The sequence below is a fragment of the Hyla sarda genome, chromosome 8 (genome assembly GCF_029499605.1).
Source record: "Hyla sarda isolate aHylSar1 chromosome 8, aHylSar1.hap1, whole genome shotgun sequence".
Taxonomy (NCBI): Eukaryota; Metazoa; Chordata; class Amphibia; order Anura; family Hylidae; genus Hyla; species Hyla sarda.
This window is the reverse complement of record NC_079196.1, coordinates 224127155-224154730: the sequence shown is the minus strand read 5'-3', so window position 1 is coordinate 224154730 and position 27576 is coordinate 224127155. Positions and strand designations below refer to the sequence as shown.

The following is a 27576-nucleotide window of genomic DNA, read 5'->3' as shown; positions in this document are numbered from 1 at the left end:
AAGCTGAACTCCTTTATGAAGGCTAAAGTCAGCAAATGCCGAGCCGGGAAGTTCGTGACAAATCAAATTACTGGAAGTTCGCTAATCTCTATTATGCATTTAACACACATATCATCTAGGGAAGGATATCTCCATACATGTGTCTCTGCTGTGTAGGAGAGGTGGATACACTCTTCATTTTACCTTAGGAGATAAGAATCTGAGCACACACAGGACCCCCGCTGTCATGAACACTAAATGTCCCAGCATTTGCCCCTTCAAACATTTATCACACCTTCTCCCCTTGTAGATCAGGATTTCTCAAAGAAGCATCAAGCAATAGGAAATATGGTGACAAATCTTTATTTATCAACATTGACAAAATATGATGTTAAACCCAAAATAGAAACTCTTCAACTCCCATAATCCAACTTAGTCCCTGTGTTCTTCGGTGATACAGAATGCTGCACCTTTGGCTCACTATTATCGGCCTCCACCTCTCTGCACCTCTGTATGGCAGACCATAAAAATCCATCCTGAACAGTGTGACTCCCACAAGAAGATCTGCCCGGGACCATAATGTAACATCTGCAGCTTCACAAAACTCTAAACTAATAATAATATAGAAAACCAATAAATATGCCGTAGAAATAAAAAAATAAGGAAAACATAGTCTCAGGATAATGGACTAAGAACATTTCTATTTTGCTCATAACATTAAGCCTGGATCCGAGGAAAGGAAAAAAAATATATTATGTTATGTGGATGCAGCGGACTCAACTCCTTATTGTAAGAGAGGCCCCTCTATATACATAGAAGGCAGGATGAAGGGGTTCAGTGAAGGAGGCGGTGAAGGTGTATAAGTGTCTGATGGGGTCACACAACTCATAGAAGGACAGACGTCCGGCCTCGTAGTCTAAGAAGACTCCAAGTGTTGGACATGTTGATTCAGACTTAAGATTTGATTCAAATGAGTTGTGTAATGCTATGTATTCTCCATCATTCATATTCAAACTCCAAGATTTATCATTATATCCAATAGCAGACTCCTCTCCTTCCCTTTTTATACTAGGATAGGACATTCCAATGTCACATTCTCCTATCTGGTTCCACTCTACCTCCCAGTAATGTCTTCCTGAGGAGAGGACACATCTGCTTAATACCTGGGAGTAAATCAGAAACCTTCCTGGAGATTCTGTTCTGTCCATTTCTTTTTCTGAATCTTTTGCCATTTTCAGATTTTCTGATATCTTCACCTCATTATTGGCAGTGTCCACATCCAGTGATATATCTGGAACCTGGAACCCGAGCTGTAGTGTTACGTTGGTAACAATATCCCTCATAGATCGGTGTAAGGTCATTGAGATCAGAACCTCATCCAGATCATCAGCCGTCTCACCCAGATCAAGGACTGGAGCTGCTTCTTCTGTTACTATACTCTTATCACTATGGGACGCTTCTTGCCCTGATTCTTGTAGGACATTGTTTTGGTCAGTCCTGTTATCCTGCACTTTGGTGTCATACACACAAACTTCAGAATCCTCCTCAGACTTGATCTTTCGATCATCTTTCTGTGTGATCTCACCGTCTCCATGACCACATACTGTAATGTCACTTTCTTGTAGGAGTCTTATAGGGTCAGTGACATTACACATCTCCTCCAGGTTACACATCTGCCTGGACAGCTCAACTTCCTTTATTTCCAGCTTCTTGATCAGATCAGATATCTGGGACACAATCTTCTCCTCCTGTCGGGAGATCTCGCTCAGCACTTTCTTCTCTGCCATTTCCAATTGCTTCTTAATGTCCATAAATAATTCACACATGTTCTTCCTCTTAAAGGAAGTTCTCTCGTGGATATTCCTCTGATGATCGTGCAGATTCTGCACTCTTGTCTGAATATTTACTTTTTGTAAGTTTAATTCATCCAGATATTTCCTCAGTTTTTTCTTCTTTTTCTCAGAAGCCTCATCTAGAAGATCCACCTGGTGCCCCCTGTGCTCACCAACCAGACAGCAAAACACACACAGACAAGATGCGTCCTGCGGACAGTAAAGCTCCAGAACCTTCTTGTGGATGGGACATTTTTTGTTGCCAAAGGAGCGGGTTGATTCTGTTAATACATGATCCAGGGTCTTGTTATGGGCTGTCAGGTGCTCATCACATAGAGAGATCTCACAGTGCAAACAGGACTTTACAGCTGGGACAGGAGCCTTTGTACAGTAAGTACAGAAGATTCTGGTCTCCTCTAGATCAGGCTGAGTAGATAAGAAATGCTCCACTATATTACCCAGCTTCCTGTTCTTCTCCAGGACCGGACGCTTTGGATATGCGGCTCTGCAGTCAGGACATAAGTAACCTCTAGACCCATCCTGTGTATCAAGCACGTGAGCAATACACAAGCGGCAGAAGTTGTGTCCACATCTCAGGGATACGGGATCTGTATAGAGGTTCAGGCAGATGGAGCAATTCAGCTCGTCCCTCAGATCACCAGACGCCATTCTGAATAAGGTGAAAGAAAAAGAAAAAAAGATCAATGCTCAACATACTGTAACTATAAAGTATAGAGTTTATAATAATCTTTGGATAGTCATTCATAGACACTTTAAATTGATTCTAGGGGCTCAACCTACACCTACATTTTTTAAGCCCACTGCACATAAACGTGTCCTTATTGACCGTACGGGATATATGTTATATTTTAATAGTTGGGACAATTACTCATTTGCCAATACCAAATACATTTTTATTATGTTTGCATGTACTTTTGTATGGAAAATGGGAAAAGGGGGGGGGGGGGGGGGGGGGTGGCGGCGATGTAAATTTTTAATATTGAAGGGGATAATGTGTTTTTTGATATTTTATTACTTTATACACTTTTAGTCCCTTAGAGGACTTTTAGAAGGAATCATTAGATTCCTCATATAGATCAATAGAGTTCTATTGAACTCCATTGATCCATGTAACCTGTGCTCATTTGATTGAGCCTGCTCTAGCCAGGCTCAATCAAATACAGATCTACGGCAGCCAGGGAAGGAAAGGTAAGCCCTCCATCTACCTCCATAGTGGATCGTCCTCCCACAATCCAACCCACTGGACCACCAGGGATGGTTAATAAAGGTCCCTTTAGACACAGCTGTCAACATTGACAGCAGCGCTCTAAAGGGTTAATAGCCGTGTAAAAAATAAAATAAAAAGTTCTTCAATAAAAGTATGAAGTGTAAAAATAAAAAATGCCCTTTTCCCAATAAAAGTCCTGTATTATCGCCAAAAAGAGATAAACAAAACCATATACATAATAGGTATTGACACATCCGTAATGAAGTGTACTATAAAACTATAATGTAAATTATCCCGCACAATGAACGGTGTAAAAAAAAAAATTTCGAAGAAATAAATAAAACCCAAAATTCGACAATTTAGGTACAAATAGCGGGGGGGGGGGAAGAAGATCAAAAAGGTACCATGTATTGCAAAAACGACCAATAAAACGTACAGCTCATCCCACAAAAAATAAGCCCTTACTCAATGGTGTCGGACGAAAAATAGAAAGTTACGGCTGTTGGAAAATGAATGGCAGAAAAAGAATTTTGCCAGAAAAGGAAAAAAAAAAACAGCAAGCTATATTAAAATAATAATCGCCATAATCGTTCTGACCTACAGAATAAATAGAACATCACTTTTACAGCACAGTGTACACCATACAAAAATGCCAGAAATGTTCCAGTTTTTCACAATATTTTGGAGTTTTTTACAAAAAATGCTGCATGTGTCAACAAAAATGCACAACTTATAAAAAGGTACAATATGTCACGAAAATACAATCTCAGAATCGTTCCACTCAGAAAAAGTGTTCTAAAGTTATTAACATTTAAAGAGACCCATGTGAAATAAAATAAAAAATTTTAAAAAATGCAGTTCCGGGCGCCGGGCAGGTAACTTCTTCAGGCATTTAGCCCTGCTTTGGGCAAGCAGCGCTAAATGCTTCACTTACCCCGCCTTTCTCCTTTCGGACTGCGGTTGGCCGGCCAGAATCTGATGAGGGATGTCGCGCATGTGACATCCCTCCGCAGACCCACACAGGAGGTGACGTCACTCCCAAGGCCACCGCCGGAGAGGAGAAGCGCAGGACAGGTAAGTGTGTCTATGTCTGGGTGTCTGTGTGTGTGTCGGGGGGTGGGGGAGAACGACAATGCTACCTAATGTGGGGAACCGGCTTCTACCTAATGTGGGGAACCTGCTGTCTACCTACCTGATGTGGGGAACCCCCAGAAGTAGCACCCCCATCATCCGTCAGCTCATGCTATTACCACACGGGGGTAGGGGAAATGGGGGGGTTGCTGGTGGATGATGAGGGGCGCATTATATGTAAGGGACGCATGTGGCCCAGCCTCACCCAGTTGCTACCTGCAGTGGCCCCCAGATAATTTGAGTTTGAGACCCCTGCTGTAGGTATTGACTGTGCATTGGTTTGGTCCACAGTTAGCTAAGAGCAGGACTTGACAAATTTGCTTTAAATCTCGAAGCCAGCTAAAGTTTAAACAACCAGAGTAATTTTTTTTATATGTTTTGACATTTTTGCATAGTATTGACTTTTTTCCCCACTTTTTTGAAGGGAGGGTGACAGCCGTGACAGGAAGTCACTGGAGGAAAGAGGGTGACAGTGAAAAGAGGAGCAGCATATGGGAGGGTGACAACAGTGAGATGGTGCAGCAGGAGAGAGTAAAAGGAGGTGCATCAGGGAGGGAGGGTGACAGCAGTGACAGGAAGTAAAGCAGAAAGGTGCCTCTGAATGAGAGGAAGTGCGGCAAGGGCAACTGCGGGCACCACCAGTGGCAGCACAAAGCAGTGTCCTTCTTGGCACAGGAAGCTCAGCGCTGGAATAAAAAAGGGATATATCAGCTGCCGGGTTTATCTAAATGATATAAGTCGCCAGTGCTTTGGCTAACACCTAGGCACCAGGATGATATTCTAAGGCTGCTTTCACACTATAAAGTTCTTCCGTTTAAAGATCCATTATGAAATTCCGTTATAAAGTCTTTTATAACGGATCCTTAAAGTCTATGGGAATTTTTAATCTTCCGCTTGTACCTTTTTTGTTCCGTTAAAATAACGTCCGTTAGTTATAACGGAAGTATAGAACGGACATGCAGTATTTATTTCCCGTTAATAATTAACGGACGCTCAATGATCCGTTAATTATAAACATTGAAACCTATGGCGTAACGGACGTTATAAAATACACCCGTTATTGTCTGTTAATTTAACGTCCGTTAGTGCAAGTCACATGAGAACGTTAAGTAGTGCTCACACCCCCTGTCACACGCCCTCTACTTCCTGGTCAGATAGCAGGAGGCAGCAGTAGGAGTCTGTTCTGGGTATCCATATTCATCCGCCGCCACTCACCTGATAGCACTTCACCAGCACCCCCCCCTCCTCCAGGAGGCAGAGTAGTGCACCCTCCTGCACCCCCCCCCCCACCCCCCAATAGTCTGATAGCAAGCAAAGCAACCGATCGTACTCTCCCTCTCAATGCTGAAATGCAGACTGCGGCAGGATCATTGTGGCATCCTTTTATACCCTCCCCTTCAGGTAGGAGGAGGAGCTTCAGCTGTTGCAAGGTGTGCAGGCAGGGAGAGGTCAAACAAAGGTGAATATAACGGACGTTAATAATAAGGTATTAACGGATAAACATTTATCCATTTAATTAACAGACGTTAGAAATCTATTCATCCGTTATAATCGTTTTATTCATCCATTATATAATGTCCGTTAAATCAGTATAGAATTGAATATAACGGATGTTTTATAACGGATTTATGAACCATAGTGTGAGAGTAGCCTAAGTCACCATGGCGACCTGGCATCTGGAATTTGTGGAGCCCTGGCTAAAAGATAGTTGGGAGTTAGAAAGAAGAACAATGTCATTCCATAATTTCATAAATAAAAAGTTAAACATGAAGAACAACGAGCTGAAGAAGTGAAGAATGGGCATGTAGACTCCAACAAATGAGAAAACGGAAATGCCCTGAAAGAAAAAGCTCCTTACTTCCTACATTACGGTGTAAGGACACTTACCCGGGATCTCAAGGTGAGCAAGCTCCGCTGTCATTGTAGGCCGCAAGAAGTTTCAGCTTACACATGACCTGTGCCCAACGCAGTGCAGGTGCAATTACATCATTCCTCAGCACCTGCACTGTAGAGGAAGGACGTGGCCCAGCTGTACTGTGTAGGAGATCGCGGAGTGTGCCAGGAGGGAGTGATTTTTTTCCCCCATCCTGGAACATCATATCTGGCTACTGAGGAAAGGGTTACTATATAGGGATATGCAAAGTAGATGTAAGAGGCACTCACCACCGGATTTCATGTTAAAAAGTTTGTTTCCTTATTTCAGAAAATGCAGCAGCAGACAGGACATGTGTGGACGCAGTACACTAAACACAGGTAACAGCTATTTCACGCTGCCTCTGGGTGCTTCATCAGACCACGCCTTTGCTCTTCCGTTCAGGTATTTATGTCTAACTACCTGTGTGACGTCAGAGCAATGGACGTTTACACATACAATAAAACCACATACAGTGAAAAAGTAAAAAAAAGTTTCAGTGTGTCGAGTATTAGATATCAGCTAAGAGTGCTAAGAGTATTCAACAAGGTATGTATAAAAATATACAAGAAAAGTGCAGAAATATGCGATAGGGCATAAGATAAATTCAGTGACTTTGTGTCCGTCCTGAACGATTCAAACACAATGAATTTAAAATTTTCTTTCAAAACAGCCACAAAGTGTTTTTGGACACAAAAGGTAAAACTCAATAACAGATCTGGTAACTACTGGTTACCGCAAACCAACGTTTTACTCCATTTTCAAAGCTTCCATCCAGAACATGTAAAAAAGGCTGTCCCGTATGGACAGTTCTTAAGATTAAGAAGAATCAATAGTACTGATGCGGATTTTCTACTGCAGGCAGGGGATTTGCGAGAGCGCCTGATAAAAAGAAGGTACCCTAGACCACTATTAGACGCAGCCCTTAGTAAGGTTTTAGCAAAAAAAAAGCATTGACTTGCTCCATAAAAGGAAAAAATATCAGTCCCAGTACTTTCAATCATCAAGGGCAACGTTTTTGTTTTTCTTTCCAATATAGCCCAATGGCCCCCATTGTAAGGAAAGCTATATTTGACAATTGGGCTATCTTGAAAAGCGATCCCGACTTTGCGGACTACACCAAAAATAAACCAATGGTCACTTTTAAAAGATGTAAAAATATTAGTGATATGCTGGTAAACAGCAGATTTAAGTCGCCAGCTGCAAGTAACAATTGGTTAAAGAATGCGATCCCCGTAGGAAATTTTCGCTGCGGAAATTGCTCCTGGTGTTCTTTCTTTTCTATAAATAAATCTGTATCCTTAGGAGGCGTAGCTGCAACCATCAAAGACACCTACTGTAGGACCAATTATGTAGTATATGCTATCCAATGCGCCTGATCAAGATTCTAAATAGGGTGCACCATTCGAGCACTTAATCTATGCTTTCGAGAGCATGTGCATTCGATAAAGACACAGAAAGGGTCCCTAGACTAATACAACATGTCCTGGACAAGCACGGGGGAGATGTTAAAACAATTACCTTTTTCGGTCTAGAGCGTGTTCACGTTGTGCAAGGAATAGATAGACGAAAAGTGCTGCTTCTGTGTGAAGCTAAATGGATACTAAAAACCAATGCGCAGGGCAATTTAGGACTATATGATCGACTGGATCTGAGCTCTTTTATCTAATGTACGCCCTATCGCATTTTTCTTGTATATTTTTATACATACCTTGTTCAATACTCTTAGCACTTAGCTGATATCTATATAAATACTCGTCACACTAAAACATTTTAACTTTTTCACTGTATGTGGTTTTATTGTATGTGTAAACGCCCCTTGCTCTGACGTCACACAGGTAGTTAGACATAAATACCTGAACGGAAGAGCAAATGCGTGGTCTGATGAAGCGCCCAGAGGCCGCGTGAAATAGCTGTTACCTGTATTTAGTGTGCTGCGTCCACACGTCCTGTCTGCTGCTGCATTTTCTGAAATAAAGAAACTAACTTTTTAACACGAAATCCGGTGGTGAGTGCCTCCTACATCTACTTTGCATATTTCTATATCAACTTAACCTGAAGGATTGAGCACCCGGAACCGAGATGTGTATGGAGTTCATCTTTTACTATACCAGCTACTACCTGCCTATGAACTATGTGTTAAAGCTATACCTGTGTCGGCATTTCCCTTTTTCTATTTGTGATTTACTTTATAGGGACATAACTACCAACAGAGAGATTGGCTAGCTACCTAACTCGTGAACTACCTACCCAAGCTACATAGCTACCTACATCTAAGCGATTTAGCTGGCTACCTACCTACCCACCTGGCAACATACCTACCTGGTGACCTACCTAGCTGGCTATTTAACTACCTAACTACCTGGCAACCTACCTACCAAGCTGCCTCTCTGGTAGCTACCTGGTAACCTGCTTCCCTACCTAGCTACCAAGCTAACTACCTTCCTACCTATATAGTAACCTACATAGTTACGCACCCGGTGACCGACCTACCTACCTTAACCCGTTAAGGACTCAGGGTTTTTCAGTTTTTGCACTTTCGTTTTTTTCCTCCTTACCTTTCAAAAATCATAACCCTTTCAATTTTCCACCTAAAAATCCATATTATGGCTTATTTTTTGCGTCGCCAATTCTACTTTGCAGTGACATTCGTCATTTTACCCAAAAATGCACGGCGAAACGGAAAAGAAAATCATTGTGCGACAAAATCGAAGAAAAAACGCCATTTTGTAACTTTTGGGGGCTTCCGTTTCTACGCAGTGCATATTTCGGTAAAAATTACACATTATTCTGTAGGTCCATACGGTTAAAATGATCCCCTACTTATATAGGTTGGATTTTGTCGTACTTATGGGAAAAATCATAACTACATGCAGGAAAATGTATACGTTTAAAAATGTCATTTTCTGACCCCTATAACTTTTTTATTTTTCCATGTACAGGGCGGTATGAGGTCTCATTTTTTGCGCCGTGATCTGAAGTTTTTATCGGTATGATTTTTGTTTTGATCGGACTTTTTGATCACTTTTTAATGGTATAAAAAGTGACCAAAAATGCGCTTTTTTTTTTACTTTGGAATTTTTTTGTGCATACGCCATTGACCGCGCGGTTTAATACATGATATATTTTTATAGTTCGGACATTTACGCACGCGGCGATACCACATATGTTTTTTTTTTTTATGGGAAAAGGGGGGTGATTCAAACTTTTATTAGGGAAGGGGTTAAATGACCTTTATTAACACTTTTTTTTTTGCAGTGTTATAGGTCCCATAGGGAACTATAACACTGCACACACTGATCTTTTACACAGATCACAGGCGTGTATTAACACTCCTGTGATCAGTGTTCTCTGCGCTTGACTGCTCCTGCCTGGATCTAAGGCACGGAGCAGTCATTCGCCGATCGGACACCGAGGAGGCAGGTAAGCGCCCTCCCGGTGTCCTGCAAGCTGTTCGGGATGCCGCGATTTCACCGCGGCGGTCCCGAACAGCCCGACTGAGCAGCCGGGTCACTTTCACTTTAGAAGCGGCGGTCAGCTTTGACCGCCGCTTCTAAAGGGTTAATACCACACATCGCCGCGATCGGCTATGTGTGGTATTAGCCGCGGGTCCCGGCCGTTGATGAGCGCAGGAACCGATGCGATATGATGCGGGATCGTGGAGCGATCACGCTTCATATCGCGGGAGCCGGCGCAGGACGTAAATATGCGTCGTTAAGGGGTTAATACGTATTATTCTTTTAAATATAATTTTCTTTCCCCCCCCCCCCCCCCCCTTGTATAGCACATCATTCCCTGGTTGTCCATCCTACATGGTCCCAGCAGCCCATTTAGTGGCAATGGGGCCATCTAGTCTTTGTGTGGTTATAATTTGTCCCATGGTATTGTTGATAATATTGTTTCAATATACAGGATTTGATCAGTAACAGTAAGATGTTAATATATATGATAATATTCCAGGGTTGTGGAAATCCTATTGCTTGACACATACAGTTCTGGGCAGGTGATTTTTACAAGGATTTAGCCCTGCTTTGGATGAGGGCACCATTCAGGGATCCAGGACACAAGTCCCAGATGCCGCGAGCACCGAATTAACACCTTACAACAGAACGCCATGTTTATACAGCGAGGCGGCGCAACACTGAAGAGAGCTCAGCTCCTGAGCTTACTTCATACCATACGGGCTTGGTCCTGGCTTATTTTGTGTACCAGGACAAGTGGATTGTCATGACGGACAAGAAAATTGGGCTCCCGCTTTAGTCCCCGTTTTTTATTTTTATTTTATTTTTTATTTCCACACCCCTGTATTCCTCCTTGTATACTGGTATTATTGGTATACAGGATTTGGTCAGTAACAGTATGATGGTTATATGTATGGCGATAATATTCCTCCTTGTATACTGATATTATTGGTAACATTGGTCTCAGTATACAGGATTTGGTCAGTGCACAGTATGATGGTATGTATGGTGATAATATTCCTTCTTGTATACTGGTATAATGGGTAACTATATGACTACTATTTAGAGTTATGTAATATTATCATACATAGTATTTTGTCTTATACATATGATGCCTAAATGGGTACTCTAGTGGAAAACAATGTTTTTTATAAACAAAAACTATCCGATTTAGCCGCAACGGTAAATCAAAAAAAAAAAATTAACAAAAATAAAATTTAAAAAAACTGAAATTGTGAATAAGAACTTTAAATTTTATAACAAAACTATAATAGTAATGGGACACAAAGAAGAATTTTAAAAAGAAACTGGCCAATTGTACTAAAATGATCTCATATTAAAAGATCTTTTACCCTCTAATCCCAATGTTCCGTTTAGGCGCCCTCGAAATTTACGTAAGTTGATGGCTCCTAGTAGGTTCATAGAAAATAAAAATGATGAGCCCACTGTACAGTTTCAGGATAATACTGGTGGTTTCCCTTGTGGAAAAATTGCTGCCTCTGTTGCAATATGACAAAAAACGTGCATTTTTAATTAAAAGCTTCCTAAAATTCTGAAACAGAATTTGCTATTTATTATCCTGTAGCTGTCGTTTACAATCTGTGGGTCGTACTGATCCCGCATGAATAAACACAATTTTTTAAACCATAGCATTTCTCGTCATTTTAGTGTAGCTAATCAAGGTAATGCAGATCTATGCCTAACCATTCTAGAATCAATTCCAGAAAATATCCCAAATAGTGGCAGGTATCGCTGGAATCTATCTCCATTGCTTTATATTATGCTGCTGGTATGTTGCCCTCTTCATTACCTGCCCCCCGCAGTTTTTCTTTTTCATTTTCACCCAGTAGTTCCTTCATAATCCTCTTTCAAAGCTTGCTCACTGCAGGCAGTGTTCAATGTAGCTGAGGTGCGCCATGCAGCATGCACAGCACTTGCTCCCGTCTGTCAGGCAGGGAGCTGCGCTGTGCTCGTCAGCGTCCAGGCTGTTGTTAGTATACATTTTTGATCAAAAAGTACAAGCCCACTCGCCACGTCAAGGCCACCTATTTAGAGTGGGTCCCTAACGTCTCTAGCATAAAATGGCGTAGCACTGGGCGGCGACCACCACCGCCGCGACACCACTGCCCACAGGGGGAAATGACCCACTGGCAGAGCGGCCCCAATGCCACTCAAACCAGTCTATGGGCCGCACCCCCCACAGACATGGTGCCACGGCAGCAACGGACGCCGCACAGCACCACACCAGTGTGAACAAGGTGTAACAGCACACTTACCATGCTCTCCCAGTAGTATGGTAAGTGAGCCATTACACCTTGTTCACATTAGTGTGGTGCTGTGCGGTGTCCATTGCTGCCGTGGCACCATGTTTGTGGGGGGGTGCGGCCCATAGACTGGTTTGAGTGGCATTGGGGCCGCTCTGCCGGTGGGTCGTTCCACCCTCTGGGCATTGGTGTCGCGGCGGTGGTGGTCGCCGCCCGGTGCTGCGCCATTTTATGCTAGGGACCCACTCTGGATAGGTGGCCTTGACCTGGCGAGTGGGCTTGTACTTTTTGATCAAAAATGTATACTAACAACTTGTTAGTTTTTGATATTATGCTGAGAAGCAATCAGATCACTATACAAGATTGTAGATGTACACCATGTCTGTTTTTCTACCCGAATTCACATTGATTTAAAGCGCCCGCTTTAAATCATTTAACTGCAGCGGCTTATCGGCGTATAAAGCGCAGATAGACTTTAGGCTAAAAATTTTAGCCTAAAAAATATGCAGATAAATACGGTATTTATTTTAAGTGGTATATTTTTATGTATATATATTGGCTTATAATAGTAATATACTTATATACTATATATTACGGTTATTCATATATTTTTTTTCAAGTGTGTAAACCTTGTAGCTGCCTACTAGTACTAATTGTATACTGTTATTTTTACTCTTTGACTGGATATGTAATCCTATTATTGCAACTAGAGATGAGCGAATTTACAGTAAATTCGATTCGTCACGAACTTCTCGGCTGTTGATGACTTATCCTGCATAAATTAGTTCAGCTTTCAGGTGCTCCGGTGGGCTGGAAAAGGTGGATACAGTCCTAGGAAAGAGTCTCCTAGGACTGTTCCCACCGGAGCACCTGAAAGTTGAACTAATTTATTCAGGATAAGTCAAACTGCCGAGCTGAGAAGTTCGTGACAAATCGAATTTACTGTAAGTTCGCTGATCTCTAATTGCAACCATTGAAGGAATACAAAAGGGTTAATGTTTGGCTACTATGGGGTTAATGTACTTTTATATAGCTGTAGTTACCTGTTTATCCGCTATGTCTGATGTAGCTGCGCATGCGCAGCGAAACGTGTTGCATGTCGGTCAATAAAATCACTTACCTGTATCACTGCTGAGGTCCTGCTCTTGGTCAGTGCAGTTTGAATTCCTGTTCCTCCTTTGGTTTTAAGTTCCTCTGGTAATACTTTGCACGAAGAATCATGCAGCTGTACATTCACTGCATGTGTCCCCTAGGGGGTTAAAGGGGTACTCTGTTGAAAACCTTTTTTCTTTTAAATCAACTGGTGGCAGAAAGTTAAACATATTTGTAAATTACTTCTATTAACCCCTTAACTACGCAGGACGTATATTTACGTCCTGCGCCGGCTCCCGCGATATGAAGCGGGATCGCTCCGCGATCCCGCATCATATCGCGTGGGTCACGGCGCTAATCAACGGCCGGGACCCGCGGCTAATACCACACATCGCCGATCGCGGCGATGTGCGGTATTAACCCTTTAGAAGCGGCGGTCAAAGCTGACCGCCGCTTCTAAAGTGAAACTGAAAGTATCCCGGCTGCTCAGTCGGGCTGTTCGGGACCGCCGCGGTGAAATCGCGGCGTCCCGAACAGCTGATCGGACACCGGGAGGGCTCTTACCTGCCTCCTCGGTGTCCGATCGACAAATGACTGCTCCGTGCCTGAGATCCAGGCAGGAGCAGTCAAGTGCCGATAATGCTGATCACAGGCGTGTTAATACACGCCTGTGATCAGGATGAGAGATCAGTGTGTGCAGTGTTATAGGTCCCTATGGGACCTATAACACTGCAAAAAAAAAAAGGTAAAAAAAGTGTTAATAAAGGTCATTTAACCCCTTCCCTAATAAAAGTTTGAATCACCACCCTTTTCCCATAAAAAAAATAAAACAGTGTAAAAAAAAAAAAAATAAACATATGTGGTATCGCCGCGTGCGTAAATGTCCGAACTATAAAAATATATCATTAATTAAGCCGTACGGTCAATGGCGTACGCGCAAAAAAATTCCAAAGTCCAAAAAAGCGTATTTTGGTAACTTTTTATAACATTAAAAAATGAATAAAAAGTGAACAAAATGTCAGATCAAAACAAAAATCATACCAATAAAACTTCAGATTACGGCGCAAAAAATTAGTCCTCATACCGCCCCGTACGTGGAAAAATAAAAAAAAGTTATAGGGGTCAGAAGATGACATTTTTAAATGTATAAATTTTCCTGCATGTAGTTATGATTTTTTCCAGAAGTGCGACAAAATCAAACCTATATAAGTAGGGTATCATTTTAACCGTATGGACCTACAGAATAATGATAAGGTGTAATTTTTACCGAAATATGCACTGCGTAGAAACGGAAGCCCCCAAAAGTTACAAAATGGCGTTTTTTTTTTCAATTTTGTCGCACAATGATTTTTTTTTCCGTTTCGCCGTGCATTTTTGGGTAAAATGACTAATGTCACTGCAAAGTAGAATTGGCGACGCAAAAAATAAGCCATAATATGGATTTTTAGGTGGAAAATTGAAAGGGTTATGATTTTTAAAAGGTAAGGAGGAAAAAACGAAAGTGCAAAAACGGAAAAACCCTGAGTCCTTAAGGGGTTAAAAAATCTTAATCCTTCCTGTACTTATTAGCTGCTGAATACTACTACTAAATTCTTTTCTTTTTGGAATGCTCTCTAATGACATCACGACCACAGTTCTCTCTGCTGACATTATAATAATAATAATAAACACTATTTATTGTTGTCCTTAGTGGGATTTGAACCCAAGTCCCCAGCACTGCAAGGCAGCAGTGCTAACCACTGAGCCACCATGCTGCCCTTAGCATGCATCTGCTATGCATGGTTGCTAAAATGGACAGAGATGTCAGCAGAGAGCACTGTGTTCGTGATGTCATCAGTGTTCCAAAAAGAAAGGAATTTCCTCTGTAGCATTCAGCAGCTAATAAGTACTGGAAGGATTAAGATTTTTTAATATAAGTAATTTACAAATATGTTTAACTTTCTGCCACCAGTTGATTTAAAAGAAAAAAGGTTTTCACCGGAGTACCCCTTTAAACCAGTTTTCAGATGCGCCAGATTTACAGATCAGGCCGATACACTAATAAATGATAAATCTAGCATATTTGAAAACTGTCCAAATAAGTATGCACGAAGTCTAAAAGTTAAACCTGGGTCAGGATTTAAAACCAAAACCAATTGAACATACACAGAAATAAAAAAAACATAACAGAAACATTTACACCTTTTTTGTGTGTTTTGGACAAGTGGTCAGTTCTGGTTATCAAATGACCACTAAGGCTAAGTATCCACTTGGTTTATTTTCTGGCAGTTTTTGGAAAACTGCCTCTGCAGTTTTTGAGCCAAAGTCAGAAGTGGATCCATAATGGAGAAGTGTAAGTAATTGCCAGAAATTTTTTAAAAAAACTAGTGGTAACTTAGCCTAAGTTTAGTTTTCACACAGTTTTATTTTCTGGCATTTTTTATTTATTTTTTTTAAACTCCCACTGCAGTTTTGGACCCAAAGCCAAAAGTGTATTCAAAAGGAATGGGAAATATAAAGGAAGGCCTTATACTTCTTCCAGCTGGATCCACTTCTGACTTTGGCTCAAAAACTGCAGTAAAAAAAAAAAGAAAAAAAAAAACAACCTGTGTGAAAACCTGTATGTTCACATGGCAGAATTTTCATGTGGAATTCCAATGGAAGAATCAGCAAAATTTACTGCACATTGAATTGAATGGGGATTCCTCCGTCCTATTCACATGGCAGCATTTACACTGGGAAATTCTGCTTTCTGGATTCTGCAAAGACATTGAACAAGTCTTTAAATTTTGCAGAATTCCGAGCAGAATTCTGTGTTTTGAGCAGAAATCCCGTTCAAATTAAACAAAACGTCCACAGCAAGCTTTGCAGAACAAAATTTTAGCCCAATAGCAGAATTTCTGCCATGTGAACATAGCCTGAGGCTATGGCCACACCATGGAATTTCAGTACGGAATTCCACATTAGAATTCTGCATGGAGATTCTTGAGCAGCAGAGTCCCGTTGAATGCACTGAGATTCTGCTACGCTGTGCCCATGGCGGAAATTCCGATTTCCATGTCCACGGTGTTATCAATATTACCAGTATGCAAAGGACAAAATACTGCCACACAAGACGAAGAACGTTGTATAGGTTTCCTCACTAGAAGCTCCTGCAAAACTACAACTCCAAGCATGCCCAGACACCCTTTGGCTGGTAAGTACTGGAAGGGTTAAGATTTTTAACTAGAAGTATTTTACAAATCTGGCACCAGTTGTGAAAAAAATACCCCTTTAAGGGTGCGTTCACACGACCGTTTGCCCCCATTCCGTAAAAAAAAATAAAAATAAAAAAATAAAAAAAAAAAGGATAGAAACAGGCGATCAAACGGCTGTTTGAACCGTGATATTATATATTTATTTTTTTTGTATGAAAAATCAGCCACCTACAGACTCCTGCAGCCAGGACTACTACTACTCCCATCATGGAACAGACTTGTATCCATGGTGGGAGTAGTAGTTCCTGGCTGCAGGAGTCTGCCGGTGGCTGGGGAGGCTACATTAGTGATTGTAATACTACCCCCATCATGGAACAGAGTGTTCCATGATGGGGGTTGTAGTACAGGGGCTGAGGGATTGATCGCACCTGGTCTCACTTCTGAGACCCGATCAGAAGTTATTAAGCAGGGGAGCGGGCGGCATGGTCCGCAACCCTGTGATGTACACGATGTATTTTACTTTAATTTTTAAATTCCCCGCAGGGAGCTCTGAATGGCCTGTACTGAGGAGCCAATCAGGGCTCCCTGCGGGTTTTTTAAAATGGACAATGTATATTAAAAGCGCTGTGGGGGGCAAGATATATAGCGCTATATAACCCCTGCCAGCACAAAAATATATACCCCGCAGCATATATATGTGACCCCCCCGCAGGTGCATTTATAATTATATACCCCCCTCAGGCACAATTATCAATATATACCCCCCCGCCAGCGCATTTGTGATGCCCCGCTGGCGCATATGTCATTAATGCAGCGCCATCTGTGAAAAGAATTTTACGCGCAGAGCATCACACCAGCCGCCGCGATGCTGCTGATAGAATACTATTCATACATAGCGCTGCAGGGGCATATTATATAGAAGTGCTGTGGGGGCCAGATAATACTATATATCTGGCCCCCACAGCACTTCTATATAATAAGCCCCTGCAGCGCTATGTATGAATTGTTTTCTAACAGCAGCATCACGCCGGCTGGTGCGATGCTCTGTGCGTAAAATGCTTTTCACAGATGGCGCTGCATTAATGACATATGCGCCAACGGGGCATCACAAATGCGCCGGCAGGGGGGTATATATTGATAATTGCGCCTGCGGGGGGGGGGGGGGGGGTGGTTCGAATATATATACACACTGCAGGGGTTATATTATAAATGCGCCCACGTATATATACTGGGGGGGTTATATCTTTATAAATATATATCTTGCCCCCCACTGCGCTTTTAACTCCTTAACAACGCAGGACGTATATTTACGTCCTCTGCCGACTCCCGCGATGTCACACGGTGAAATTGCGGCGTCCCGAACAGGTTACAGGACACCGGGAGGGCCCTTACCTGCCTCTTGGTGTCCGATCGACGAATGACTGCTCCGTGCCTGAGATCCAGGCAGGAGCAGTCAAGCGCTGATAACACTGATCACAGGCGTGTTAATACACGCCAGTGATCAGCATGAGAGATCAGTGTGTGCAGTGTTATAGGTCCCTATGGGAGCTGTAACACTGCAAAAAAAAAGTAAAAAAAAGTGTTAATAAAGGTCATTTAACCCCTTCCCTAATAAAAGTTTGAATCACCCCCCTTTTCCCCTAAAAAAATAAAACAGTGTAAAAAAAAAAAAAAAACATATGTGGTATCGCCGCGTGCGTAAATGTCCGAACTATAAAAATATATCATTAATTAAACTGCACGGTCAATGGTGTACGCGCAAAAAAATTCCAAAGTCCAAAAAAACCTATTTTTGGTCACTTTTTATACCATTAAAAAATGAATAAAAAAAGTGATCAAAAAGTCTGATCAAAACCAAAGTTATACCGATAAAAACTTCAGATCATGGCGCAAAAAATGAGCCCTCATACCGCCCTGTACGTGGAAAAATAAAAAAGTTATAGGGGTCAGAAGATGAAATTTTTAAACGTATACATTTTACTGCATGTAGTTATGATTTTTTCCAGAAGTACGACAAAATCAAACCTATATAAGTAGGGGATCATTTTAACCGTATGGACCTACAGAATAATGCTAAGGTGTAATTTTTACCGAAATATGCACTGCGTAGAAACGGAAGCCTCCAAAAGTTACAAAATGGCTTTTCTTCGATTTTGTCGCACAATGATTTTTTTTTCCGTTTTGCCGTGAATTTTTGGGTAAAATTACTAATGTCACTGCAAAGTAGAATTGGTGATGCAAAAAATAAGCCATAATATGGATTTTTAGGTGGAAAATTGAAAGGGTTATGATTTTTAAAAGGTAAGGAGGAAAAAACGAAAGTGCAAAAACTGAAAAACCCTGAGGGGTTAATATGCATTGTCCATTTTAAAAACCCTGCAGGGAGCCTTGATTGGCTCCTCAGTACGGGCCATTCAGAGTTCCCTGCGGTGAATTTAAAAATGAAAGTAAAATACATCGTGTACATCACAGGGTTGCGGACCATGCCGCCCGCTCCCCTGCTTAATAACTTCTGATCGGGTCTCAGAAGTGAGACCAGGTGCGATCAATCCCTCAACCCCTGTACTACAGACTATTCCATGATGGTGGTAGTTGAACAAACACTAATGTAGTCCCCCCAGCCACCAGCAGACTCCTGCAGCCGGGGAATTACTACTCCCACCATGGGACAGACTTGTTTCCATGATGAGAGTGGTAGTAGTCCCACAACACTGTAGGAGTCTGCAGATGTCACCTCTTCTGAGCATGCTCAGATCTAATTACGGATATTTTAAACCCGGGTGCAAACGGATGACATTAAAGGTTCATCCGTTTGCCATAGAATTGAATGTTAAAATTATGATGTCCGTGTTTTCTTCCATTTTTTTCACGGAAGAAAAAATACTGCATGTGCCGTTTTTTTCTTCCATGAAAAAAACGGAAATGAGTGCAGACGGGTGCAAACGGATTGTAAAAAAATCCCATTGACATGAATGGAATTTTTTTAAAAACAGTTTTAAATCCATTTACAGTCTGCAAAAACGGAACTGAAACAGGGATAAAAACACGGGGACAGACGGCCGTGTGAACAAGCCCTAACCCATAATGACAGAGCATACATGTACAGCCTGTGCACACTAGAGGACTCACTTCATAGTCTGTGAATATCAGATGCCGAGACTTTCCACTGCTGCCTGCCACCCTTCTATATAAAATTTAAAATGACAGGTGCTGGTAGGTTCGGGGCTCTGATCGGGACCTCCTCTGCCCAGAGTGGCAGTCTTGGAATGTAAAGATGGCAGCCAGAGGTGTCCTGCTTACATGTTGCTCTTCTTGTACAGTCTGCCTTAGGCTAGAGAGGCAGAGCACCAATATCACTGATCAATGCTATATCACAGCATTGAAACGTAATAAGAAATTGAAAGATTTATTATACGGGTAGGGTCACATGTAGCACATCAGCATCATATTTGATGCTGCAGATGAGCTACTGAAGGTCCCTAGAGTGTGCCTCCAGCTGTGCCCATGCGTCCTGCTCGTAACAGCAATTTGCCGCTACGAGCAGACACACAGGGACTAGCGAGTCGTGCACACATGCGCAGTGTACTCACACATTACGGCCACTCTCAGCCTAGCTCAGGGATGTCTACGAGTACACTGCATATGAGAACCTGACTCACAGATCCCTGTGTGTCTGCTCATAGCGGCGGATTGCTGCAACGAGCAGACAACACAGGGGCACAGCAGAAGGCTCACTCTAGGGACGGTCAGTAGCGCACCCACAGCATATTGGGTATCGCTGTGTGTGCATATGTCTGATATATTGTAATTAGAGATGAGCGAACTTCCAGTAATTTGATTCGTCACGAACTTCTCGGCTTGGCGGTTGCCGACTTTAGCCTGCATAAATGAGTTCAGCTTTCAGGTGCTCCGGTGGCTGGAAAAGGTGGATACAGTCCTAGGAAAGTCTCCAGCTCCCGGAGCACCTGAAAGCTGAACTAATTTATGCAGGATAAAGTCAGCAACTGCCGAGCAGAGAAGTTCGTGATGAATCAAATTACTGGAAGTTTGCTCATCTCTAATAAAGAAAACTTCTAAAACCATATGGTGAATGGTGTAAGCGTTAAAAAAAAATAAAAAAAAAAATAATGAAGCCCCATGTAAACAAAAATGATACCAATACAAACTATAGATCACGGCGCAAATAAAATAAGGCTCTTATATTACGGAAAATTAAAAAGGTCATAGGGGGTCTCTCTATATATATTTTTTATTATTATTATCTCTATATATTTATTATCTCTCTCTCTATATATATTTTTTTTATTATTATCTCTCTATTTATTATCTCTATATATTTATTATCTCTCTCTCTCTCTCTCTCTATATATTTATTATCTCTCATATATATATATATATATATATATATATATATATATTTATTAGCGCTCTCTATATATTTATTAGCGCTCTCTATATATTTATTAGCGCTCTCTATATATTTATTAGCGCTCTCTATATATTTATTAGCTCTCTCCATATATTTATTAGCTCTCTCTATATATTTATTAGCGCTCTCTATATATTTATTAGCGCTCTCTATATATTTATTAGCGCTCTCTATATATTTATTAGCGCTCTCTATATATTTATTAGCTCTCTCCACATATTTATTAGCTCTCTCCACATATTTATTAGCTCTCTCTATATATTTATTAGCGCTCTCTATATATTTATTAGCGCTCTCTATATATTTATTAGCTCTCTATATATTTATTAGCGCTCTCCATATATTTATTAGCTCTCTCCATATATTTATTAGCTCTCTCCATATATTTATTAGCTCTCTCTATATATTTATTAGCTCTCTCTATATATTTATTAGCGCTCTCTATATATTAGCTCTCTATATATTTATTAGCGCTCTCTATATTTATTAGCGCTCTCTATATATTTATTAGCTCTCTATATATTTATTAGCGCTCTCCATATATTTATTAGCTCTCTCTATATATTTATTAGCTCTCTCTATATATTTATTAGCGCTCTCTATATATTTATTAGCGCTCTCTATATATTTATTAGCGCTCTCTATATATTAGCTCTCTCTATATATTTATTAGCGCTCTATATATTTATTAGCGCTCTCTATATATTAGCGCTCTCTATATATATTTATTAGCGCTCTCTATATATATTTATTAGCGCTCTCTATATATATTTATTAGCGCTCTCTATATATATTTATTAGCGCTCTCTATATATATTTATTAGCGCTCTCTATATATATTTATTAGCGCTCTCTATATATATTTATTAGCTCTCTCTATATATTTATTAGCTCTCTCCATATCTTTATTAGCTCTCTATATATTTATTAGCTCTCTCTATATATTTATTAGCTCTCTCTCTATATTTATTAGCTCTCTATATATTTATTAGCTCTCTATATATTTATTAGCTCTCTATATATTTATTAGCTCTCTATATATTTATTAGCTCTCTCTATATATTTATTAGCTCTCTCCATATATTTATTAGCGCTCTCTATATATATTTATTAGCGCTCTCTATATATTTATTAGCGCTCTCTATATATATTTATTAGCGCTCTCTATATATTTATTAGCGCTCTCTATATATTTATTAGCTCTCTCTATATATTTATTAGCTCTCTCTATATATTTATTAGCTCTCTCTATATATTTATTAGCGCTCTATATATTTATTAGCTCTCTCCATATATTTATTAGCTCTCTCCATATATTTATTAGCTCTCTCCATATATTTATTAGCTCTCTCTATATATTTATTAGCGCTCTCTATATATTTATTAGCGCTCTCTATATATTTATTAGCGCTCTCTATATATTTATTAGCTCTCTCTATATATTTATTAGCTCTCTCTATATATTTATTAGCTCTCTCTATATATTTATTAGCTCTCTCTATATATTTATTAGCGCTCTCTATATATTTATTAGCGCTCTCTATATATTTATTAGCGCTCTCTATATATTAGCGCTCTCTATATATATTTATTAGCGCTCTCTATATATTTATTAGCGCTCTCTATATATTTATTAGCGCTCTCTATATATTTATTAGCGCTCTCTATATATTTATTAGCTCTCTCTATATATTTATTAGCTCTCTCTATATATTTATTAGCTCTCTCTATATATTTATTAGCGCTCTATATATTTATTAGCTCTCTCTATATATTTATTAGCTCTCTCCATATATTTATTAGCTCTCTCCATATATTTATTAGCTCTCTCCATATATTTATTAGCTCTCTCTATATATTTATTAGCGCTCTCTATATATTTATTAGCGCTCTCTATATATTTATTAGCGCTCTCTATATATTTATTAGCTCTCTCTATATATTTATTAGCTCTCTCTATATATTTATTAGCGCTCTCTATATATTTATTAGCGCTCTCTATATATTTATTAGCGCTCTCTATATATTAGCGCTCTCTATATATATTTATTAGCGCTCTCTATATATTTATTAGCGCTCTCTATATATTTATTAGCTCTCTCCATATATTTATTAGCACTCTATATATTTATTAGCACTCTATATATTTATTAGCGCTCTCTATATATTTATTAGCTCTCTATATATTTATTAGCTCTCTCTATATATTTATTAGCGCTCTCTATATATTTATTAGCGCTCTCTATATATTTATTAGCTCTCTCCATATATTTATTAGCACTCTATATATTTATTAGCACTCTATATATTTATTAGCGCTCTCTATATATTTATTAGCTCTCTATATATTTATTAGCTCTCTCTATATATTTATTAGCGCTCTCTATATATTAGCGCTCTCTATATATATTTATTAGCGCTCTCTATATATTTATTAGCGCTCTCTATATATTTATTAGCTCTCTCCATATATTTATTAGCACTCTCTATATATTTATTAGCACTCTATATATTTATTAGCGCTCTCTATATATTTATTAGCTCTCTATATATTTATTAGCTCTCTCTATATATTTATTAGCGCTCTCTATATATTTATTAGCGCTCTCTATATATATTTATTAGCGCTCTCTATATATTTATTAGCGCTCTCTATATATTTATTAGCGCTCTCTATATATATTTATTAGCGCTCTCTATATATTTATTAGCGCTCTCTATATATTTATTAGCTCTCTCCATATATTTATTAGCGCTCTCTCTCTCTCTCTATGTATATATAATTTTTTTTATATATATATTTATATCTCACTTCCCATAGTTCTACCATAGTCCCCTGGATCAGGAGGAGCTGCTGCTGCCACCCATTCACCCCCCAGCTTCACATAACAGGGCATGCTGGTACCTGTAGTCCCACAGCAGTGCCTGCAGCACATCCTAACAGCACCTACACTGGGACAGTGTAACAAAGCTCCATACACAATGAAGTAAGGAGACACAAGGACAGGCGGTAATTACAGTTCCCCGGACTCACTCAGTGCTCGGAGTCCGTGAGGAGATGGATCCTCTCAGGTCACCGCCTCACACTCTCCTCTACCACAGGTGCTTGACGAGCTGCTCTTTTCCCGCCTCCGGACGCCTCCCACGTGACAACCACAGCAGCTTCTGATTGGCTGAGGAGGCTGTGACTGACTGACTTGTTTTTAGTGCTGTGGGGGCGGGACTAGTATCTCCATGGTGATTGGTCAGTCCACACAGGGAGAGAAGAGGGAGTCAGGAGAGGTGGGTGTTATTGTGAACTGAACTACAACTCCCAGCATGTCCCGACAGCCAACGTGCTCTCTAAAACCCTATAGCAGCATTTCCCAATCAGGGTGCCTCCAGCTATTGCAAAACTACAACTTCCAGCATGCCCGGGCAGCCGAAGGCTGTCCGGGCATGCTGGGAGTTGTAGTTTTGCAACAGCTGGAGGCACCCTGATTGGGAAACGCTACTCTATCGAAAAGCGAATGTCAGTGGGTCTATACATTAACCCCTTAAAGACGCATAATTTTTTCACATTTGCGCTTTTGTTTTTTTTCTTCCTCGCCTTTTTATAGCCATTAACGCTTTTTTTTGCGCCACCAATTGTATTTTGTAATGACATCCCTCATTTTAGCGCAAAATCTACGGTGAAGCAAAAAAATAAATAAAATCCAAAATAATTTGTGGGGAATAGAATGTGATTTTATTTATTTATTTATTTTTAATTTTTATTCTGGGTTTTTTTTTGGTTTTTTTTCTTACGTTGATGCCATTCACTATACAGGAAAAATAATATTATATTTTAACCCCTTAAGGACTCAGGGTTTTTCCGTTTTTGCACTTTCGTTTTTTCCTCCTCACCTTTTAAAAATCATAATTCTTTCAATTTTGCACCTAAAATTCCATATGATTGCTTATTTTTTGCGCCACCAATTCTACTTTGTAATGACATTAGTCATTTTACCCAAAAAATCCACGGCGAAACGAAAAAAAAAAAAAAAATCATTGTGCGACAAAATTGAAGGAAAAATGCCATTTTGTAACTTTTGGGGGCTTCCGTTTCTACATAGTACATTTTTCGGTAAAAATTACACCTGATATTTATTCTGTAGGTCCATACGGTTAAAATGATATCCTACTTATATAGGTTTGATTTTGTCGCACTTCTGGAAAAAATCATAACTACATGCAGGAAAATTTATACGTTTAAAAATGTCATCTTCTGACCCCTATAACTTTTTTATTTTTACGCGTTCGGGGCGGTATGAGGACTAATTTTTTGCTCCGTGATCTGACGTTATTATCGGTACCATTTATGTATTGATCTGATCGCTTTTTATTCAGTTTTTAATTATATAAAAAGTTACCAAAAATAAGTTTTTTGGGACTTTAGATTTTTTTTTGTGCGTACGCCATTGACCGTGCAGTTTAATTAACTATATATTTTTATAGTTTGCACATTTCCGCACGCGGCGATACCACATATGTTTATTTTTATTTACACTGGTTTTTTTTATGGGAAAAGGGGGTTGATTCAAACTTTTAATAGGGGAGGGGTTAAATGATATTCATTCACTTTTTTTTCCACTTTTTTTTGCAGTGTTATAGCTCCCATAGGGACCTATAACACTGCACACACTGATCTCTTATACTGATCATTGTTATCCCATACGGACCTATAACACTGCACACACTGATCATTGTTATCCCATAGGGACCTATAACACTGCACACACTGATCTCTTATACTGATCATTGTTATCCCATACGGACCTATAACACTGCACACACTGATCTCTTATACTGATCATTGTTATCCCATAGGGACCTATAACACTGCACACACTGATCTCTTATACTGATCATTGTTATCCCATACGGACCTATAACACTGCACACACTGATCTCTTATACTGATCATTGTTATCCCATAGGGACCTATAACACTGCACACACTGATCTCTTATACTGATCATTGTTATCCCATAGGGACCTATAACACTGCACACACTGATCTCTTATACTGATCATTGTTATCCCATAGGGACCTATAACACTGCACACACTGATCTTTATCATTGATCCGTGGTTTCTCATAGGAAACAGTGATCGATGATTCTGCCGCATGACTGCTCATGTCTGGATCTCAGGCACTGAGCAGTCATTCGGCGATCGGACAGCGAGGAGGCAGGTAGGGGCCCTCCCGCTGTCCTGTAAGCTGTTCGGGATGCCGCGATTTCGCCGCGGTAATCCGAACAGCCCACTGAGTTAACCGGCAGCTTTTACTTTCGCTTTTAGCCGCACGGCTCAGCTCTGAGCGCACGGCTAACGGCGCCGCGATCGGCGCTGCACGCCATTAGCGGCGGGTCCCGGCTTCACTATGACGCCGGGCCCGCCGTGGTATGATGCGGGGTTACCGTGTAACCCGGCGTTATTTCACGGGAGCAGGACCAAGGACGTACCTGTACGTCCTTGGTCCTTAAGGGTTTAAGCACCTGCCTGACGAAGGGTTCATTACGGACCGGAAACGCGTTGCTTTGTGCCAATAAATCTGCCTTTTGGACAATATTTCTGTGTCAGTTCCTACCTACTTCACCTGATCAGCGACTATTTCTGAGCACATTTCCACCGGACCAGCGTCGCTGATTCCGGACAAGCCATGGCTGCAGAACCAAGGATCACATTTAATCAGATGTATACTGAGGTGTTCTGCTCTTAGCACAACCCCACATGGTGAGTGTAAATTTGTTTTGTTGTTGCTGTTTGACATATTACACTAGGGGCGCGTATCCTTTTTTCCCCCTTTTTTTTGTCTACTGAAGTGAATGGAGCCAAGTTGCAGTACCACACACAACCTGGGGACAGGGGCGGCGCTGTTCTGTTTAACCCCTTAAGGACCTGGGGTTTTTCTGTTTTTGCATTTTGGTTTTTTCCTTCCTTACCTTTAAAAAATCATAACTCTTTCAATTTTGCACCTAAAAATCCACGATGGCTTATTTTTTGCGCCACCAATTCTACTTTGTAATGACGTCAGTCATTTTACCCAAAAATCTACAGCAAAACGGAAAAAAAAATCATTGTGAGACAAGAAAAAAAAAAAACACCATTTTGTAACTTTTGGGGGCTTCAGTTTCTGCGTAGTACATTTTTCGATAAAAATGACACCTTCTCTTTATTCCGTAGGTCCATACGATTAAAATGATCCCCTACTTATATAGGTTTGATTTTGTTGTACTTCTGGAAAAAATCATAACTACATGCAGGAAAATGTATACGTTTAAAATTGGCATTCTGACCCCTATAACTTTTTTATTTTTTTGCGTATGGGGCGGTATGAGGGCGGATTTTTTTTGTGCTGTGTTCTGATGTTTTTAGGGGTACCATATTTGTATTGATAGGACTTATTGATCGTTTTATTCATTTTTTCATGATATAGTAAGTGACCAAAAATACAATATTTTGGATTTTTTTGGCGCGTACGCCATTGACCGTGCGGTTTAATTAACTATATATGTTTATAATTCGGACATTTCCGCACGCGGCGATACCACATATGTTTATTTTTATTTACACTTTTTTTTATGGGAAAAGGGGGGGTGATTCAAACTTTTATTAGGTAAGGGGTTAAATGATCTTTATTCACTTTTTTTTTTGCAATATTATAGCCCCACCTAGTGTCTATTACACTGCACACACTGATCAATGATTCTGCCGCTTGACTGCTCATGCCTGCATCTCAGGCACTGAGCAGTTATTCGGCGATCGGACAGCGAGGAGGCAAGGTAAGGGACCCTCCTGCTGTGTCACAGCTGTTCGGGATGCCACGATTTCGCTACGGACATCCCAAACAGTCCCCTGAGCTAACGAGCAATGATTTACTTTCACTTTAGACACAGCGTTCAACTTCGTCTAAAGAGCTAATAGCGCGCGGCACCGCGATCATTGCCGCAAGCTATTAGCCACAGGTCCCGGTCCCGGCCGTCCCGGGCCCGACCTGCTTTATAGAACGGGAGAGGACTCATGACTCTAACAACGGCCGGGCCCAACC

At 40.4% G+C, this 27576-nt stretch overlaps 1 protein-coding gene across 4 annotated transcripts; it reads right to left on the bottom strand.

The window, feature by feature from the left end:
* Positions 1 to 308: 308 nt before the first annotated feature.
* LOC130285183 (E3 ubiquitin/ISG15 ligase TRIM25-like) lies at positions 309 to 23678 on the bottom strand. 4 transcript variants are annotated; one of them, XM_056536495.1, is made up of 3 exons: positions 23539 to 23632; positions 12928 to 13056; positions 309 to 2481 (listed from the first exon to the last, which is right to left on the bottom strand). In XM_056536495.1, exon 3 carries the CDS (start codon positions 2478 to 2480, stop codon positions 756 to 758), a length of 1725 nt encoding a protein of 574 aa, XP_056392470.1. In that variant the 5' UTR covers position 2481; positions 12928 to 13056; positions 23539 to 23632; the 3' UTR covers positions 309 to 755. The 4 variants fall into 4 exon arrangements, with proteins under 4 accessions (XP_056392470.1, XP_056392469.1, XP_056392472.1 ...); XM_056536494.1 differs by lacking the exon at positions 12928 to 13056 and having other exon boundaries at positions 23539 to 23678; XM_056536497.1 differs by lacking the exon at positions 12928 to 13056 and having other exon boundaries at positions 23410 to 23545.
* Between the last annotated feature and the right edge of the window lie 3898 nt (positions 23679 to 27576).

Excerpts from the sequence above, each read along its gene's own strand:
- LOC130285183 (XM_056536494.1), bottom strand. The coding sequence starts at position 2,480 with ATGGCGTCTGGTGATCTGAGGGACGAGCTGAATTGCTCCATCTGCCTG.